The 21,045-nt window shown below is 37.4% G+C and overlaps 1 protein-coding gene across 1 annotated transcript in view; it reads right to left on the bottom strand.

Annotated features, from left to right (window-relative positions):
- Positions 1-21,045, bottom strand: part of RUNX1T1 (RUNX1 partner transcriptional co-repressor 1) — a 133,054-nt gene that overhangs the window by 4,169 nt on the left and 107,840 nt on the right. The window contains 3 exon segments of the mRNA XM_037504254.2: positions 1-1,471; positions 8,782-8,972; positions 14,050-14,118. The exon segment at positions 1-1,471 is cut by the window's left edge and continues 4,169 nt beyond it. Coding sequence (XP_037360151.1) covers positions 1,196-1,471; positions 8,782-8,972; positions 14,050-14,118 — 536 coding nt within the window. The 3' untranslated portion in view covers positions 1-1,195.

The raw sequence follows: 21,045 nt of genomic DNA, 5'->3' as shown, positions 1-21,045 counted from the left end.
GAGAAATATCACTAATACATACAGATATAAAAGCAGCATAGAAAGATACAGGTTTCTCACCAACTAGGAATAAAGAGACTAAATGTGGGCATATGGTTAAACTACAATGCATCTTCACATTTGTCCAACACATTTACAAGAAAAACACCATTGGGAAACCTCACAGGACAGAAGTGTTTTAACACCAAGAGAACTACTAGTTTTTTAATTAAAAATTCAAATAGGGTGGGGTTGAAAAAATTTGGAAAGGGGCTGGAGCTGGAGCCACCATTTTTGTAAAATTAGTTTTCAATATAAAATGAATGAGCTGGAATAGACCCAATGTCTTACTCTGTGGAACCTTGCAAAAGTGAAGAAATGTTGAAGGGTTATTTAGGGCAGCTGGCTGATGTCAATGCTGCCAGGATGCTAATTAACTGCAGGCTGAGTCTCTTACGTGTGTGTGTGTGTGTGTGTGTGTGTGTGTGTTTATAAAAAGGAGCCTTTTGTATTATGGCATTTTTTTTTCTTGCTGCTGTATTCATACATCCCACTGCAAATCATCTTTCATTTTTCATTCTGTTGACCTGGATATTATTTCTTTTCAGAAACAGGAAAAAAAAAATGAACATCTGTGTCTCCTTCCAATATGCTACACATCTGTGCGTTTTGTAGCGGGTCTTCAAAGTTCAGTTAGCAACCCACGGACGCCATTCATCTTCTTGTTAAAATGTCTACCGCTGTAGCCAATGCTCATGCCCTTGAGGGTTTTCCTTTTTTTTTTTTCCGTTATTGTATATAAAGAACATTGTGACTTTTAATATTAGCATTTTTGCTTTCAACAGCAATTAGCAATCTCTTGGTTTGCTGTTTGGTAAAGCATCGGTTAATGAGGTCATCTAGTTTAAAATCCCAGCTACTGGAAAATAACAGGGAAGAGGTCAAATCTATCATTTCATGTTATATTCTCTGCTCTCTTTTCAGTTCTCTAAGGAAAAGATATCTTTGTTATCCACAAATAGTCATTACGACCCGTTACTGGCCCACTGTTTTACTACCGCCTCAAGATACAGTTAGGTTCTCTCTTGTTGAAGTACTGAAATAGGATAGTTCATCTATAAACAAACAAACAAAAAACAACTTTGAGCATCTGAGGATGAGGAATTGGTTTCTTGTTGGTTGTGTTGTCTTTCCTCCGACAGTTCTGAGCTCAGGTCTAACGAGGGGTTGTCTCTATGGTGGAAGGGGTCCCCGGGGTGGTAGACCTCGGGGTGGCTGCTGGTGGTGTGTCCATCGGGCTCCCAGCCCCGCTGTTGGGCGTGACGGAGGAGCTGACTGCGGGTGTGTCCCCCTGCTGCTGGGCCTGCAGGGTCTGTCCACAGATGTGGTGGTGCTTCTCCCAGTCTTTGTGCTGGCAAAATGAGCCACAGTACCGGGCTGTGTTACAGCCACTGCAGGTTTCACTCGCTTTACGGCCACAATTCCAGCAGCTCTAAAGGAGAAGGCAGAAGAAAGCAAGATGCAAATTAATACAGTGGGAAAAGTCCATTGAAATATGCTAGGCAGCAATGACCCCTTATTTTCTAGGATACAGTAAGAATGAAAACTTGTCTGGGGGGCCCTGGGGGAAAGCAGATACTAAGCTCACAGACGATTCCAGTTGAGGTGAGATGACCCAAACTTTTCTGCCAATGATTAGGAGGTATCTTAAACTATTCAGTAGTTGAAGTTCCTGTTTTTACTGTCAGGTCCCTTCCTTTTAGGTTTGGCTATCCTCACATCTAAATTTTCTGTACTAAAATGGTCATCTTTCACATCTTTCAATTTTTTTTTCTCCTAATATCAATACCCTCATGGTCAGACAGAAATATATCACTACAGACAGCATATTAGGAACTAATAGGAATCACAAGGAACTACAAGAACCCTGTATTAGATTCAAAGAGATATAATGAAGTAGCTAGAAGATTCCATTTTGCTCTCCATCACAGACTAGAGTGAGACGAGACACTTTAACCTCTCTTCCCACTGGTGTCAGGTATTCCATGTACCTAACACATGGCAGGACAAGCTCACAACAAGCCCCCTTTTCCTCAGTTCCATGTAGGCCAGGATCCTTGACTTGTTTATCTACTGATATTATCTAAGCACCCAGGAATAGTCCTGGGATATAGTAGGTGCTCAATAAATATATGTGAAATGAAAGAATGAATGAGAGGATACTCAATTTGACTTCAAAAAACCAGAAATAGGAAAATTTGGCAATTGGTGAGTCTCTTTCCACACAATGCTTTCCAGCTGGTAGAGTGCCTCTGTAGCTCATTTGCACTTCGGCAACTCTGGGTAGTGAGGAAACTAGTTCAAATTAAGAATTCTTGATCCTAGCAAAGTCACTGCCAATCTCATGAGGTAGTTTCCAAGAGATGAGGAAAGCCCAAATGGGGTTACTTGAGATTTAAACTTTGAGACAAACACATCGTGAATCAAAATACACACACATACTAGAGAAGGAGCACCTACATGGGACAGATGCTGGGGAAAGACTGATAAAGAGGATCCCTCAGGGTCCCCCAGGTGGAGGGAACTTCAGGAAAACACCTTTCAGTGTTTGTAGTTCCTTTGGCAAGACAATGCCTCCATTGTGAACTTAGCTCTGTGTCATTCATCTTTTTACTCTTTATCTTCTATGGCTTTGATTATTTCCTTGTGACTGTATCTGGTAATTCCAACCAGCTGACAGTGTATGGTTGTGTCACACTTAAAATACTCTTTTTTTTTTAAAGTCCTGATAAATACGTAGATTTAAAAAAATCCCCTCATGGTGTTCCCTGCCATTTGTTTTGCTTTCAGCAGGCTGGCAGTGCAACTTACAGTGGGCTCAGGAGTCTATTTAAAATACCCAGTGGCAAGTCGGCCTGTCCCGCTGGATGCATTCCACCCCTGTGCAAATTACGCAAAAGACTTAGCCGTTATCTTAACTTTGCTAACAAGTGGCTCCTAGAGCCAAGTGCTGGACGTTTGTAAACTCAAGAACACTGCTTTAAAACTTTTAGAAATAGCTCCACTCAAAATACCTATTTCTGTACCATTTAGAAATTACAGTCCAAAGAAGAGGCGGGGGCGGGGGGGGGGATCTCAAGATCTCCAATTCTGGTCAACGGGCAGTGTTTAATGTGTACAAAGTTGAGAAAAATCCAGAAACTTGGTTAACAGTTTAATGTCATAGATAAAATTAGAATTAAAGTGAATAATCAGTACCAGAATAATTTTTTCTACTTCAGTTTGACTTACAGGAAGACATCTCAAAAGATGTTTATCTCTGATCAGAGGCTTCTTTACCATAACCAGAAACATTTAAACCTTCTCAACAAGTTTTAAACTTTTACTCTCAAAATTAATTGAAGGTATTGCATGTGTATGGTTCCACAAAGACTGGTCAAATGTCACATGCTCTAACAGTGGGCGCTCAGAACCAAGTCTACTTCCTTGAGGTTTAAGCATTTACAGTACTGCCAGCTGGATCCTGGAACACAATCAGCAAATAAGCGATATTCCTAAATTACATCAGAAAATCCCAATTAGAGAACACAGACTCAGATCCAAAACAATATTTTAAGGAAATTAAACATCTAATCTGAGTCAAGTGGCTTCTTTAGGAAATACCCTGGTGTGAGTCCTATCCTTTTTCTGGCACAGACACAATTTGGCAGACACAAGGGTGGTAACTGCCCAGTACTCAATGGTTCCTTCAGATTGAAATCAGATGCAGGCAACATTCTCAATTTAAGCTGATTAAACACACAGACTAAACCAGGTAATTACAAATGCATGTGTTGGAAAGAAGAGACAGAATGGGGACTTCTTTATTTTTAAAGTGTTTTGAAAGATGGGAACAATTTTACAAATAAAAAAGTGGAATTATGCCAGATACAGAAACAGATGTTTTGGATCGTGAAGCTGCTGGTAATTGAGCCTTCTTGCCTAGCATCACCCGGTTCTGACCCAGGATTCAAGGGCTCTGGCTAGTTTTACCTCTACTTCCATTCTGAAGTTGTTTGATCCCATTCACTTACCACCCACCACTTGGGACAAAAACAACCTTCAGCTGCAGGAAGGTACAACAAAGAGCAATTCAAATGAGTTGGTGGGAAAAACCCTACATATTTTTTATTGCTTTTGATATTGTATTGCAAATGAACGTGTAGTTAACTTTAGCGCAAATGTTCAGCTAACAGATAAATCCAAAGTGCATGCTCTTTTTTAAAAGCTCATTAGAAAACAAAGCAAGCAAGTTCTATTAATACATTTCTCTTGCATGACTCCAGTGTATTTCTTACTGCTTAATCCATACCTGCAAGACTGATGCCTGGCCAAGGGGGGCACTTAGCCCCTCCACAGCCACCTTGTGGGAACAGAGGGATGTGCAGAATCCTGTGAGTACTCTAACTGGATTGTTTTCCCTTTCTAAGCTTTCTGTTACTCACATAAAGATGGAAACTGCCAATTATATACAATACCCATGGTATATCCATAGAGAAGGGATAGAGGCAGTCAATGGCTCATTCAAACTTTACATTTTTCCCCACCAACTTGTGTTTTCCATATTCAGGATAGTATTTTCTGATAGTGTTTCCTTCCTTCTTTTCCTTCCTTTTTCATTTAACGCAGCTTGCTTTTAGTCCTCTAAGGAATAAAGCTGGTGACTGAATGACCACATCATGTAGCAGGTTCCAGAATGCCATTTCATGGCAAATTTCATCACAGAAGTTCATGGCACTTTTTGGGCTTCCCTTATTTGTGGTATCATTCTCTTCTCAGCCTAAAGAATATTTTCTCTGAAATTTGAAAAGTTGGAATCAGCCCACTGACCACAATTAGGCTGTGATGCAGATGAAGACTCTGAGGTAGAATACAACCCTCCCCTTCGCTAAATGTACTAACACTACAGGCAGAAACGGAAATGACAGTGAAGCTTTTGACTGCCAAAGTTGCATGTTAAAGATCGCTGACACATTTTTTAATATCAATAATTCTCTTTATTCCTACAAACAAAATTATTCTCCAATTATCTTCTTCTTATTAGATACATAGAAAATGATCTTTCTGTCCTACGAGCAAAAGAAGTAATTTTTGGTTCTTAGGTTAGAAAGTCCTTTTTCAAGAAACAAAACATTTTCTTCCATTGCACTTTAAGATTCTGCAAGTCTTGCATTCATGATTCTCCAGAAAAACCCTTAGATACAAGTAAATTAAGTAGAATGATTATAATTCAAATTTCCCAAATGTAAAGAGCTCTACAGTTAGAAGTAAACACATTACCTTAAATTCACACGAAGATCACACTATCATGTATTTGCACTGCAATTGACAGTTTGAATCCACTTTTGTTCATTTTGAAGCTTAGAAAAATGAGGCCCCAAGAGTAAATAACTTTTGCAGTAAATGACTAAGTCTCACAGACATAAAATGACATAGCCAGCATTTGACTCATCTGGGTCTTTAGACTGAAGCAAAATACCCTTTCCAAAATGCTACATTTTGTCACTTTCAGATCTTTCTCAGGACCTGCTGGACTAGGAAGTTGCAAGCATCAAAGACAAGGTATCCTGGGGTGTAATGGCTATGATTTCCTGTTCCAAATGCCTTCACAGTCAGAATGACTTGGGTTTCATTTGCAATTACATCCCCAGTAGCTTTAGAACCAAGCCAAATACTTAAACTCTTTGAGTTAATAAACCCAGGTAAACCTCCTCTACTACCCACTTACACACCTTAGGCAGAGCAAAGCCAGTAGGATTTTAAAGGTTCAATAAGGAGCGCCTGATGCTTACATTCTGAACCCTGCATGTCCACTGAGAAACCACAAAACCCTCTTTTTCTGTGACAGCTACCATCAATCACCACATCGTGCTCATTCTACCTACCTCACAGGTACCAGCCACCACATCTAATTTTCTCTACCCCCCAGTGCCACTACCTAATACCTTCATCCAAACATCTCCTTGTCACATCTCCTGAAACAGACTGATCTCTCTTTTTCATTTCCTCTCACCTCTTTTCACAAAGTAGCCTCAGAGATCCTGCCAAAACACGATCCGTACAGCCATCCTGCTGTAGAAGCCTGCAAAGTCTCTCTCCATCTTATCATGCCCACAGCCTGGGGAAGCAGTGGCAAGGCAGTGGGAGTCGGGGTGGTTGGAGGACTGCCGCTGGACAGTTTCTGATTATTTTTAAGTATTACATCAGAAGCCTTCACACTAGCCTCTAACAGGACTCAATTTAGTGATTGACTCCTCTAGTGAATTGTATTCAACCTGACAGCAGGGACCGTTGTACCATCAGCCAACACCTAGCACTGTCCCTGATGTGGAATAACAGCTCAATCACCTGTTATTGAAAGAATGAGTAAATGAATGGAGGTGATTAAGAGTTGTAAGTATCAAATGACAAACTGCCCAGGGCAGGTCACAAACATGATTTTTTAAAAGACACCCATTAATTTCTGAATATACTTGTAAAATCAATGTCTCCTATATTTAATGGAAATAAATGTTTGAGTCAACCCTTACTATGACGGTGAGACTTCCTATTCTTTCTAAGAAAACAAAACAGTTCATAAAATTTCCAAAACACAATGTTTGAGGGCCTTATTGGAGCTGAATGGATATATTCAAGAGACAGCGCCTTGAATGTAAAAAAAACTTAAGAGAATTCTGTGCAGTACCTGCACCCTTTCTTTTTAGATCTGCGAGGTCAAACATTCCTGACCTAACAGATTCCCCAACTGTGTGAGGATGCTTCTGGTTCTTTCCTGGAGGGGCATAGAGAACTTTCTAGACTTGAGGTGACTTACAAGCATCTTTGTTGAGGTGGCTTTTATCACCTTGTTTCTATTAAATAGTGCACATTTCTAAGTGAGAAAAGAGCAGGGAGAAGAAAAATAATATACTGGCTTCAAAGGACACACAGCATGCCATGAGTTCCAGTTTAGAATCTGTCATTTCCTAGGCTGGATAACGGTAGCCAAATGAGTTTTCTCACCTGTAACATAATAAAATTATCAAGTCTTGGGGTTTCAGCCAAAGCATCTAGAGATGTAGTGGCTTTCTCAAAATCATAGAACTGTAAGAGAGGGAGCCAGGATTTAAATTTGGTCCTCTGAATTTCCAAACCTTTCTATTTGTTAGTTTTCAGGGCAAAGTGCTATATGGTCAAGATCAGTTTCCAGGAGTTCAAGAAAGAAATGAAGAATGATTAGTAAAGAATATTACTCATATCAAGGTTATTTCATCTTGTCTACTATTTGTCATAGCTACCCTTTGATACACTGTATTTTTAAATGCTATATACTAGTGTCAAGATGATGTGTTTTTCCAGAGAGTTTTAGGAATAAAAGCACAAAGCTCTTAGATACTAAAAGAATACAGCGACCACAGGCCAAACACAAAGACTTAATTCTCAATTTCTTCCTAGACATCTCTCTCTGGAATTCAGTGACCTACAAAATACTCTTAACATACATCAACAGTCCTAAAATGTTGATGTGAAAGTGATAATGTTTTAATGATGGCAACAATTGTGCCTCACAGTACTACTTGAATAGAGCAGGACAAATTCTCTATAAAAGATGCTAATAAAATTTTAAAAAACACAAAACAAAGTCCTTAAATATCGTAGTCACAAGATGCCAATAAAATTGAATTTATATCTAGCTTAATTCGACAATGGAAAAGTCAGCAGTTAAAGGGTAGATAAACTTCCCTTTGTCCCTCTTTTCCTGAGAAACTTTCAAATGTTGAAAATCAATTCCTTTTGTCCCCTTGTTATTCATCTGCTACACATTAAACAGAAACTCTGGGCATCGAGTGATTCCCGCAGGGCCTTTCATCTACAGAGCAGCCTGGTACAAATTAAATTCTTACTCTCCCTCACAAATTATAGATATGGATTGTAGTGGTCCATTGATTTATCAGTTCATGCTTTTGCTAGGTCAGCTTGGTGTGAGTAGCTGACTGTGGTTCTTTATGTAAAGTTACTTTGGGAATGGGGGATTGTGGTGCTATATTAATTAATGCAGAGCATTAACATGTTGCAGGATCTATATTAAAAAGTGTTCTGTTATATGTTGTGTATTAGTAACTTCCCACCTCCTTGAGTCATTTGGGATGTGTGTACCTCTCTGTCTCTCCCTGTGTGTGTGTGGGTATGCTGTAACACACTAGAATACTATTAAGTAATATTACTTCTGGCAGCAACATGCTATGAAAATAACCATCACAAGGGTTATTACAAATAATGTGGAAAAACAGACTGTAGAAGGCTCTTGGAAAAGTTTAATTGATGCAAGCATTGTTTCAGCTTTGGACTTAGGGAAGGGACTTTCACCCCAGGCATGAAATGTCTTTGGACAGCACCACTTAACCTAGAGTCTCCCTATAAAATCCCTTCTGTTTCAAGGAAACCGCACACATAAGCTAACAAATGCACGTACACACAGCTTGGGTTTTGAGTTTGGGTGTGAGGAAGCTAGGAGGACTTCCCTTTAATCTGTTACCCAGAAAATATACGAAAATCCTTTTTTGGCAGAGTTATTCTTTCAGGTCTTTAATCAGCAGCAGACTTTTAATCAGCTCTCAATTTCAGATGTACCAAAACCCCTCAAATTATTCTAATTCCTATCCCACCCAAAGATTTGTGTCTATGTCCAATATCACCTTCCCTTGTGAGCTCTTGGATTCAACCCCAGAACATTCTACAGAGTGGAAACTGTCTTCTTCACTGAAAGCGCGGCCAAGGCCTCACCTCGCTCGAATCCTCCTGCTGATTGATGACAGCGAGCGCGTCCTCTGCCGCCTGCCGCTTGGCCTCAGCGACCGTGCGCTCCATCTTGGCACGCTCCGTCGTGATCATGTCGTGGGCTTTACGCTCGGCCTCTGACACGGCCTTTTGCAGCTCGGTCATGGCCTGGCGCTTCACCTCGTTGACCGCCTCCTCTGCGCGGGGGCAGCCGGATCAGACAAGAGAACATTTCTGTTAGCGCCGACCTTGGAAATGGATCGCTATTAGATAGAAATCTACAGAACAGGGTCACTCATCCCTGTGACTCCCTAAAATATCAGCAGATTTCTGAAATTCCCTTAGGGAACCAGTGAGATTTTTTTTTCTTTCTTTCAATGTTGCATCACTAACTACAACTTTTCTAGCAAACAAGTATACATCCATAAATGAGTTTGCGACCACACTAAGGAGTTATGATCAAAAACAATCGTAAGAAACTGGTCTGGATGATTCAACCACATTGAGAAGGTGGTTTCTCACAATGCTACCGGTTAATATTAAGGAAGGAAGTACATGTTACAGTCTTTAGAACGAGAGGCAGTTGATGTCATACATACTATATATATATATATATAAGTGCAATTATTCCACTGGTCAAAAATACTGCATATTAGTAAAAAAATGCAATTCATATAGCAACTTATTTCATGTAGACCTTTTAAAGAAAATCGATGAAAACAGACAATCTTGGTTTTCTTTTTCTTATGTTATTTCTGAGTAACGTGGTTGCGCGCTTCATAGATTAAACGATAGGGATCTTTTTTAAAAAATCATTTTCTCATTTCTAAATTTGAAGTTTTTCACCATTTTAATATATTCACCATTCTTAAATACATTTCTTAAAACCAACTGTTGCAATAAACAAATACAACTGGATCACACCACAGACCAGAACCATCAAGCTTGACTGTAAACCTGCAAGGTGTCAAATTAGCTCCTTACTTTTGGCTGTGGGAAGGGTGTAAAGATTTGACTAATGTACAACATAAGATTGACAACTAAAACAAGTAATTTCCATTTTTAAAATTAACTGTTCTAATTAACAAGGGGAAAAATATCCTCCCCCTGAATTAGTTTATCTAATTTTCATCTTTATTCAAAGCAAAATGACAATGATTAATTGAAAATTTAATAAGCAGTAATTATTAACTTGGCAAACCTAGTACCAATTAACACTCTATTAAAACTAATTATGACATGTTTCATTCAAGTGTTTGCACTTAATTGTTTCACCCACTTAAAAAGCACCTTAATTAAATGTTCTGTTTAATTAAAAACACAGATTCCTAATAAAAATGTTTTACTGTAGATTAAAAATGTAAGAGATGCAAGTACTTCTATGGTTTCTTTAAATTTCTGTGGTTTATTTCACACATCTATATAGGCCTATCAAAAACCCTCCACTAGTAATTAGCTGTCATGACTTTGTGGCCTCCTGTCATTTTAACAGCATTATTTCTGTTAAAGTTTATTGATTTGCAATTACTGTCTACCAGGCTGTATACGTTAAAATATAAGAGAAGGATTCATACTGGAAATATTAACTAAAATATGCTAAGCCTACGTTAGTTGCTTTAAGATATGCACTTAAAATCTAGATAGAACATTGCACAGAGCTTACAGCAACTCCTTCACCACAGGGTGAAAAGATGCCTTTATTACCCTATCATAAGCAACTCAGGGCACCAGGGAGGTACTGTCCTTCTAACTATACAGCCAGGGTCTAATTTAGTTTGAATATTCAAGGTGAATTAAAATTCTATCTAAGTGGTAATACAGGACAATAATTTTTGCTTACGATCAAAGCTGTAGCTTGACTAATTGTATATGCAAATCAGGCAATTTATATTTAAATTATGCATTCCTATTCTAATCCCACAGGCATATACAGATCAGCAAAGAGAATTGGTAGGACATTTGCAAGGTGCTTGAATATTTATTACCAACTGCAAACATTCACTGATCATTTGAAAAAGAAATATACTGAAGAAATCATTCAGTTGCAATTTAAAATCCATCTTTATATTAGATTTTCCACCAATTTTATAAAGACCTTTTGTAAATTTACAGTGTGTTTTGTTACCTTTCCTGTTGCTTTTGAAAATACTACTTTTAGGGGACCACTCATGTACCCTTTACCATTTGTTATGATTTCAAAAATTTTAAAAGGTATGTTGTCATATTATTATATTGTATATTAGGACAACATGCAAAATTTTTTCAAAGTCTCAGGATTAAATAATAGTGTTATCAATGCTATTGTACTGATTTTGGTAACTGCACTGCATTGATAGATAAGAGAATAAACATTACAATATTTAGGGTAAAAGAAAATCACCTCTGCAACTTACTCTCAAATGTCTGGAGAAAAAAATAACAGAAAGAAAGGGAGGGAAGAAGAAAGGAGAAGTGAAAATGTGTTAAGGCAAAATCGGGAAAAGTGGATGAAAGTTTTTACAGAATTTTTAATAATTTTTTTTGCAAAATTTCTGCAAGTTTGAAATCATTTCAAAATAAAATGGTATCAGATGTTATATAGTGTACTGTGAAGCATGATATACTTTTTGTACTTTTAATTTCTCTGAAAAAACAATTTTCAGAGTTCTACCCTTTTGATATTTTCAAATACTTTTAACTTTATTTACTCATTTTTTCCCCCACAAAAGTAACATACAAAATCATTGCAGGAATGTTATAGGTTTTCTCCTTAAAAAAAAAAAAAAAATTTTGCCTTTAGCAAATTGTAGAATCTGGGGGGAAAGATTTTCAAACTGTGTCAAGCCTGAGTGTAGATGTCTGCCCTTGATGTTCTTATCGCACCTAGAAATGGTTTTAAAGAAGCCTACAAAGATAAATTTTATAAGCAGCTTTGAGATTTCCAGATGAAACTGTCATCTGTAGTATAAAATACTCCTTAAAATTTAGTGTCCATCCATGGAAAACTTTTCATGCAGAACATTAGGGATACCACTATGAGAATATAAATACAATCGACCACTACCAAGTCTTATTCTAGATAGAAGACCAAATGTAGATAAGCATGTGTAAAAATACTCCAATCATTTACTTGATAATGTTAGGTCTGACCAGTCTCAGAGTATACATGGCCACAATAAAAACATGATTATTCTCGCTACCTTCTAAAGTCCACTCAGAACTGGTTTCAAAAACCCACAAAACAGTGAAGAAAAAGAAAAATAGTGTATTCAACAGATTACAATATGTCAACTTAAAAAAAAAAAAAAACTAAGTGGAAAATGCATAGTGCAGTTTTGAAGCTGCTTCCAATTGCTTACCACTTATGGTAGAACCTCCTTTGTGCATAGCTATTCAAGTTGACTTTCCAACAAAGGTGGTATATTCAGAAAAATCTGCTCTCACTTAATAGCTGTCCAACAAAGACTTGAGCAGATAATGGCACAGAAGAAATTTGGATTACTCAAGACTTTCCTGTCAATTTTTCTTTGTGAACTATCAAGGGTTTAACTTAAATACACAGAAATAGGGAAAAGCAAAGACTTTCTCTTCTGCTGTCCAAAACGGCAATTCCTTATACCTCATATTGCAATAAGTTGCACTGACAGTTTTAAAAGGAAAGAGAAAAATAGTCTGAAGGAAGATGTAACAATTTTTTTCCTTCCTGAAAGGTGGCAACCAGCACATCTTAAAAGCATAGTAGTAGCCCATGGCAATTTACCACCTAGAAAAATCTTAGAGTTGATACTGTAAATCTAGTAAGACTATAAAGCTAAGCAACATATATATTTAGCCTTCAAGCCAAATGGATCTACCTGATTGGCATATTGGACAAGCATGAGAGCTTCTAGGGCCTTAATATAACCTAGTAAGCCTAGAATACTACCAGGTTTTTGAAACTCAACATTTTTATAAAAATAGGTATTTTTTTTAAATCTATAAAAACACCTGGATAAGAGCCAAGTGACCAGAGTTAGCAAGTTGGTTAGAGCCTCAACAAGGTGGACAGAACTAGATATGGCTGAGAAATACTTTCATTTTAAAATGAAAAACCTTCCCCTTAACTCTTGCTCCTGGTGCAGGAATAGCATGGTTCTCAACTCCAACTATTGAGACAGTTGGAATTAGAGCAACTCAGTATCACAGTATGTGCTTGTCACATCATTTTTGGGTCTTGAAACAAGTTTATGTTTTATCTCCTGGGCTAATTCTTATACAGCTTTGCCTCAACAATTAGAGTGCTAAAGTTTTACCAAGATCTGAACTTCTTTAAGACTGATAGGTCAATGAGTCATTGGGCACTTAAAATCTACTGCAAAATGTAATGTCTATTATATAGGGAAACAAAAATAAAAGTACAGCAATTTTGTCATTTAACTTAAAAACTAATTTAGCTCTGCTCATTTAATATGAATTAGCACAAATGATTGTGTTTTTTTTTTTCTTAAATATTTATTTATTTATGCATACAAGAACTGGAATACAGCCCAGAGATGGGAGGCGGAGTTTGGGGCAGAGGCGGTGAGAGGATTCACCAGAGACAGAGTGGGGAACAGAACAGGCAGACTGACTGAAATACACTGCTGAGGGGAGCAGTGTGTGAGACAGGAGAGGTCTGCTGCCACATGTGGGTCAGCTCGGCTCCCTGGCCTCAGCTCCCTGGGCAGGAATGGAACTTGTGCTGCAGTGGCTGTGGATAGCTTCATAGTACTGAGACTTAACACCTTGTGCCACCCTGGAGGTCCCAAAGGATTGATGTTAAATATTGGCTGTAATGACATTTTTGAGTTTTACATTTCTGAGTGCCACAAGAAGTCACATCAGCTAGATTTCATGTGAGTGTTTAAGGAATTCATAGGAAAGGGTTAAGAATGCAATTTAATTGATAACTATATCAAGTTTCTTTTTCATAAAGAAAAATTACATGAAAGTTGAGCCCTTATATGCCAAGTTCATTCTGAAGCCATTCTTGTCTTCATAAATAGGGGTTTATAATGGAAATGTTGTCAGACTTTCAATTTATGCTATCAAATGCCACTAAAATAAAAACTATTTCATGTTCTAATCGGGCCTGGCTTAAGAATATTAATCAGGATTTTAAAACTTGGTTTTGTGGGGGGCTTTTTGTTGTGTTTTGTTCGATTTTAGTTGTTGTTGTTAGCAGTAAAGTCCTTTCTTGTCATGCTTCACATCATTGCATTAACAACTGCACACAGCTGCCAGAACACTAAACTCATGTTTTTAAACAATTCTTACCAGCTTTCTTCCAGATCTCCTCTGGCACATATCCAGAAGCAGGCCTGTGAAGGAATTCCCGATGCGCATCTATGAAAAGGATAAGGAGTGGGTGGAGAGAGGGGGAAACGTACCATAAGTACTGTTGTGTCATTACCCAGAATGGAAGTAAGCAAATGCCCATTCTCTTGGCTTCTCTACAGAACTATAATTCTAAAAGGCTGAGCATTTCTCTTATAGAAAATAAACAAAAATAGCAAAGCCAATCATCAAAGCTCAAGGAAAACAGAAGGTCGTTGTCCTAAATGCTTTGTGTTTAAAGCCAAAGCCACTTTATTGCTTTTATTACACAATATGATATTTGGAGCACTGTTTCCAGCACCCCTTCACTAGTGGAATTTCTATGGCATATTTTATTTTGTTAAAGAACATAAACCGTATTTGGTAAATTTCCTTTCAAGAGTCAAATTGGTAGTTTGAACATCAAATGCTAGGATAATGTAATTTTCACACAGATATTTCCACCACTTTTCAACAATGAGTCTTACTCCATAGCTAACCAGTTCTCACACTTAATTACTTCTTAAAAATCTCACTGAGCATCAAAAATTTTTCATACAAATTAGATCATATGGATTTGACATGGATGGAAGCAGGAAAGAATCATTAAAATGGATTCACCAAATAGAATTTGCACACACTTTTCAGAAATTAAGTTTTGCCTCAAATAAAATCCTATGCTGCTTATCATGCTTATCAAATTTTATCAAATTTTAAAACTTTGAAAAAAAGCACATTAATAAAATTGACCAAGAAATGCTAAGCTCCACAATTACATGCTCATGGAAATGACATGAAACCTTTTATAATTTACACCTGATTAAAAATAAATGTATTAAGTATATATATGCCTTGACAGCTAAAGTATGCATTACATGTCTTCCAATTAGGATTCAATAAAGGCCTATGATTTAGAAGTTTGGAGTGAGAAATCACTTTAATTTTGTAAATATTACCATCGTTTGATCCATGTTAAATTCTGAGTATCTCAAACTTGCTATCCATGAGCGTAAGAAACATCAAGCAAACTGATTTTTTTTTAAACAATACTTTACCTAATAGTATAGCGAAGGACAAAGAAATTCAATCCAGTCTGATATGCTAAGTTACTCAAAGTTCATGCACGAAAGATGCTAATTAGCAATTCAAAGCCCCAGAGTCAGTTCTAGTGCCCAGTGAAGTTGAATATTGGCTTTGTCATCTACTAGCCACGTGACATTAGGCAAGTTAGTTTTCTCCATGTCTCAGTCACACACTTCATCTGTGCAGTGGGAACAATACTAGTACATTTGAGAGTCCTACTGTGAGCAATGAGCGAGGTACTTACTATTATGTCTGCCATTAGTTGTTATTACCTCATTATTATCTTTCATTATTATTTAGCATGTTGACTGGAAAGAATGGACATGCTTATTTCCTTAGAAATAACTAAGGTAAAAAGAGCACCATAAAGTGTCTTTTTCCCCCCCAGCAGTTAAATCCACATAGAACAATAAAGAAAATAAAATCCTGCAGGAGGCTTGGATCAACGATATTCAGCAGCACTTTTTAACTGTATGTCACTTGGGAATAGAAGTTATTTCTCTATTGAGTGATTCACTGTCTGAGTTCTTAGCAATTCCTTAAATTTCTTAGATGATGGTTTCATAAATTTTATTTGGCCTCATGAATGTTAATAACTTGCCAATTTACTCAAAGATAACGCACAGGGCTCACCTTTCCATGTGCTGTACAGTGGAGCTATCAGGGCTCATACACCACCCTGGAAAGCTGTTTTTAGTATTTTACCTTCTTGGAAACCTCTCCCTCAAGTTCTCAAAGACACTAGCAAAGTGTCTTTTGAGAAAAACTCAAACTTCACTTGATCTAGAAAGCCAATGAAAGTACCAAAGCCAATCAAGCAAAACAGTGTTTTTAAGCCCTACCCTAGTTTTAAAAGAAATTGTTTTTCTGAATACCAGCAGAATCTAAAAGCAATATTTTTGTGAAATACACATACACAAACCCTCCCCAGTTCTAAGTCACTGTGTCCTGGGTAGCCATCAGATTTAAAATGTAAAAGATGGAGTGACAGGTAATGTACTCTTCAGAAAGCCATTTTGATACACGGATAAATACTATAGTAGCTGCAGAAAGCCAAATGATTTAACATAAATCTTCTCTTCTGATTAAGTAGCAGCAAAGTCAATAGCAAACTGAGTTTTAAAAAATGAAAAAAAAAAAAAATCCTGAACTTTATCAATAATACGAGAGAGAACTTCTCTTTAGGTCTTTCTTGTTTAGAATACTGGATCATCTAGATAATCCTATGCAAAACACAAATTTTCTAAGGCTCAGTTTATTTTTTTTAAGATTTTTATTTATTTATTTTTGTGTAGAAGAACTGGGGTGTAGGCCAGAGGTGCAAGTGGGGTGTGTGTGGAGTGGGGAGGCTTCATCAGAGACAGAGTGGGAGCAGAGCAGGTGAATTCACCAAAATACACTGCTGAGGGAAGCGGTGGGCAGGAAAGTTGAGGTCTGCTGCGCCATATGGGTTAGCAGCTCCCTGGCTGGGGATGGAACTCAGGTCACCGCAGTAGGCCACAGCAGACAGAGAGCAGAGACTTAAGCTCTAGGCCACCAGGGAGGGCCTCTTAAGGCTCAGCTTCGAAAGAAGCTAATTTTTAACCATTGAATCTTGTCCACATAAAATATCAATTGTTCTAAAATGGATAGAAAAAGACATTAGTGCCTGAAGGAGATAGTTCAAAATATGAAATGCTTAAGGCAGCTATGGCAAACTATGCAAAAAATCCTTCTAAATTAAATTTTGTTTATTTGGGAAAGTAAATTGCTGAGGGGCACAGGGGTGGGGGGCTGGACTGCAAGAGGAGACAAAGAGAAGGGGAGCCTCCAGAAGGTAACATGAAGAGAGGTAGTCAAGGCAAAAAGTGAGGGGAATGTAACAAGAATGTGAAAGAACAGAAATAGCAATCTATGATGTAAGATGAGATGGAAGATGCACTACACTAGATACAGAGACAAGATTACTGGATACAGCAAGGGCTGCCATCAATATACATGAAGGGATGAGCTGATAGCCTGTGCTGAACAAGTGTGACCACATATGACCCAGGACAGCAATGCTCAAAGCTTGGCAGCACCTAGGTATGGCCTTCATCCTGTAGTGGGCAGAATGAGGCTGTGATCATGACAAAATCTACCATCAAGAAAAAGGAAGGGTTAAGTGAGTTCAGCTCTACAAATGCTACCTATTTTTGCTTTGAAGGATAATACATAAAATCTCAACATGTTTCAGAAGTTCAAAACCAACCCAGAAGCAATCAACTGCTCTAGGGTTTCCAGTTGTAACAAAAACACCTAATGCTCCAGGATATAATTTCTTCTTTTTTTAAAAAAAGATGAACATATTTAATTAATAGTCATATCTTTTTTAAACCCAATATAATGAACTACATTAGACTTTTCAATATTGTAGGTACTTCAAATTAGGAGCTAAGCTGAATGGTCTTGAAATGAATTCTATGATGTGATGTAGAGGAATCATCAGAAGTGCATAAAATTCTAAACTCTGATGTACAGATATATCCTGAGTGACTTACTGCTGTATAATCTGGCAGTGTAAGCTGAATAATATATTCTTCGTTCGGAAGCAAACTGTTTTAGTACAAATTTGTATGATAAATAACTGTCCCAGAGGTACAACAGATTTACTATATTTAAGACAGAATTCCCCCTTTCTAGCTTCTCTGCCTATTAAAGTAACTACCTAAAAATTACTATTTAAAAACACTTTCTGAAAGGAAAAACACCCAAGAACCTATATAATTTCAGAATTCATAATTCTTGAGAGCCAAGCAAAAACACTAGATTCATGTACCACTATTTTTAAAAGTTCCTTTTGAGATTGCATGTTAGAAATAATAACAATAATAGTTACTATTTCGGGCACATCTACTATGTGTCAGGCACTGTTCCATATGCTTTATACCTATTAATTTATTTAGCACAGAAACACCTAGCAAATATTATTACCATGCCATTTACAGATGAGGAAACTGAGACACACAGGATTACTTGCCAAAGCTTTATGAAACTAGTAAGGAAAGAAACCACAAATTCAAATCCAGCCTGCTCAGAACCTGTACTTTCAACGCTTCATGCTGAATTTCCTGAGGATTTCTACATTGATGAGAACTGCTACAATTCAGTCACAAGGCAATCATAAAACTTACCTGTCGGAACTACTAGGGGTGAGGAGAGATTATTAATCCAACAATTTTTGAAACCTTTTATGAACAATCAATTTGATTTTTGAAACAAACATAAAACCTCATCTGACATGTCTCTTTTTGGCAGGAACTAATCCTTTACCAAAACATACATGAAGGTAATTTCTAGATTTCTTAACGCTTTATCATATTCTAACACAGAAAAGGAAAACAGGAAAATGTATTTATATTTCAGAGTTTCATGCCTCAGTTTCTGACATTAGTCTTAGATCCAGCATATTTTCTTTAACTCTCTCACAAATACAAGCTGCACTGTAGAAAGATTCTAGACCTATCCATGGTAATAAAAAGATAGTATTGCAACTTAAGAGAGTGATATGAATAGTACAGCAAGAGAAAAAGACAAGATGACAAAAGGAAAAGAGTAAGAGGACCCAGATAAATACTTAGAACGTAAAGCTAACCAGCAACTACCTATCTACAAGTGATTCTACTTCAGTGTTGGAATCACTCAATTCTGATGACATAAGTTGTTCTTCAGTGAAGTATACCATGATCCAAAATTTATATATGTATAGAAAAAGTCATACTTTGAAAACAGAGTTGCTTAAAAAGTTAGCTTAACAAAAAATGTGAGCTGAGTATTTGGCATTTTCCCTGGAAAGCAGATGAGTAATAATGAAAATCTATTATTTTAAGAAAAAAACTATTATTTTGAAAAGTCCTTCAAGATATCAACTCCTAATGTTATAAATCAATGTTACCTTAAAAAAAATCAATAAAAGATAAAATGTACATCTAAAAGTATGTGTGGGAGGGGGCAGAGCTCAGGGATAGAGCATTTGAATGAAGACATCAGACTTTTTTTTTTTCACTTAAAGGATGGAAATAATATTATGGGCTCATTTTTATGTACTCATTTTTTGTACTCATTTTAAAAACTGTTTGAGAGGCTATTCAATACAGAGTATTTAATAGCTGGGGAAAGCTCCAAAATTCAATTAGTAACAGATTAATCACCTTATCTTACTAATCCCACAAAAGTGAGTTAATACTATGGGCATATTTCAAAAGTGAGATTGGGATTGAATTTAACAGAATAACACATCAGTCATGGAAGTTACATTCTCTTCTGTGCAAGTACAATTTAAAAATGCTAAGAATGTGTATAAGGCCAATATGTCCAGTGTTTCCAAGCTAAAGATGTAAGCAGGACAATATTTTAAGTTAAATAAAGCTTCTATAATACTACTCCAAAGGTCACATTTGAGACCCAACAGGAGCTTAGGGACTGAGAGGATCAAGCTGGAAGAAATACATATAACATAGTGGTGTGGAATCTATATACATAGATATACAGAAAAATACAGAGTGCAATCTCAACACACACAGGCCCACACTACACACTTTCCAAAGAGACTAAATAGATTTACCAGCCCCAAATCTCCAATTCCACACACAACAATCCATTCATTTCCAAAACCCAGGGAGAGAACATTGTAGAAAGCATTAATGTAAATGGCTGTGGCTCATGATTACAAACTACCTGTTCTCTTACAGCTGCAGTCCAGCCCCACAAAACTCAAGGCTTCAAGAATCCAGCTAAAGACAAACAGTAAAATAGCTGCTGATGCTAGAACTTGCATATTGTGTGGCTCTTGACCGGTTCCCCCTTGAGTTGTGGTTAGTTCCTTAATAGGCACTGTAACAGGTCAGTGTCTCTGGCTGATTTAACAAGCTAAATGAAGAAACGCTGGTAGCCTTTGAGTAATATAATGCACAAAAACTTAAAGACAAATTACCTTCTCATTTTTACCAAAAATTTGAAATCACCAAGCATTATTAACAGTATCATTAATGTCCTCATACCTAAGACTGGGTTTTTAAATGAAGCTTATTCTTTTGAGTACAGAGCAGGGCAACTAAACCTATCTTCCTGGAGAAGAATATAGGTCAGCGTCACCAGAACCCAGATGGCACAGTGGTTAGACACAGAGAGGTCCTATGATCTGTGTTAAAAATAACTCCCCTAGGTATGGAGTCCTATCAATTTATGACATTTTCCCTTTTAAAATGGACAGCAAGTAATACTAATTCTGTCTGTCCAGAGGACTGAATTCATGTGACCATCATCACCACACTACAGGGGTCTCCTTGCCTATTTCCTCAACTAGATCAAAAGTTCCTGAGGGGAAAGAACAAAGAAACTGTTTTCCCTTGTTACAGTGTCTAACAGCACATAGTAAGCACTCATTAAACAGTATTGACTTGTACTTGAACAGGTATTAACCTGTTCAATAGAATTGTCTGAACTGTGTATTTTTTCAAAAAGATTTATTTATTTATTTATACAAGCACTGGGTACAGTCAGAAGCGCGGGAGGGTGAGAGAATTCACCAGAGCCAGAGAAGGGAACAGAACAGGCAGACTGAAGAAATACACTGCTGAGGGGAGCAGTGGGTGCAGCAGGAGAGGTCTGTCACGCCAAGTGGGACCCTCGCCCGGCAGCTGGGGATCAAACTGGCGCTGCAGAGGCTGCGAACAGCTTCACAGTGCAGCGCTCAACCACTGCGCCACCACGGGAGGCCCTAAACTATATATTTTTATACCCAAAGTTTGACTTACATAAAGCTGTCAATTTTTGCCTACAGTGGATGGATGGTTACAAATATCTCTTTCTTTTTCCCAAACAGTTCTGACATCAACAACCAAGTTTTAATCACGA

The sequence above is a fragment of the Talpa occidentalis genome, unplaced genomic scaffold (assembly GCF_014898055.3).
Source record: "Talpa occidentalis isolate TD23 unplaced genomic scaffold, MPIMG_talOcc4v2.1, whole genome shotgun sequence".
NCBI classification, from domain to species: Eukaryota; Metazoa; Chordata; class Mammalia; order Eulipotyphla; family Talpidae; genus Talpa; species Talpa occidentalis.
The sequence above is the reverse complement of the archived record's forward strand: the minus strand, read 5'-3'. Positions and strand labels throughout refer to the sequence as shown.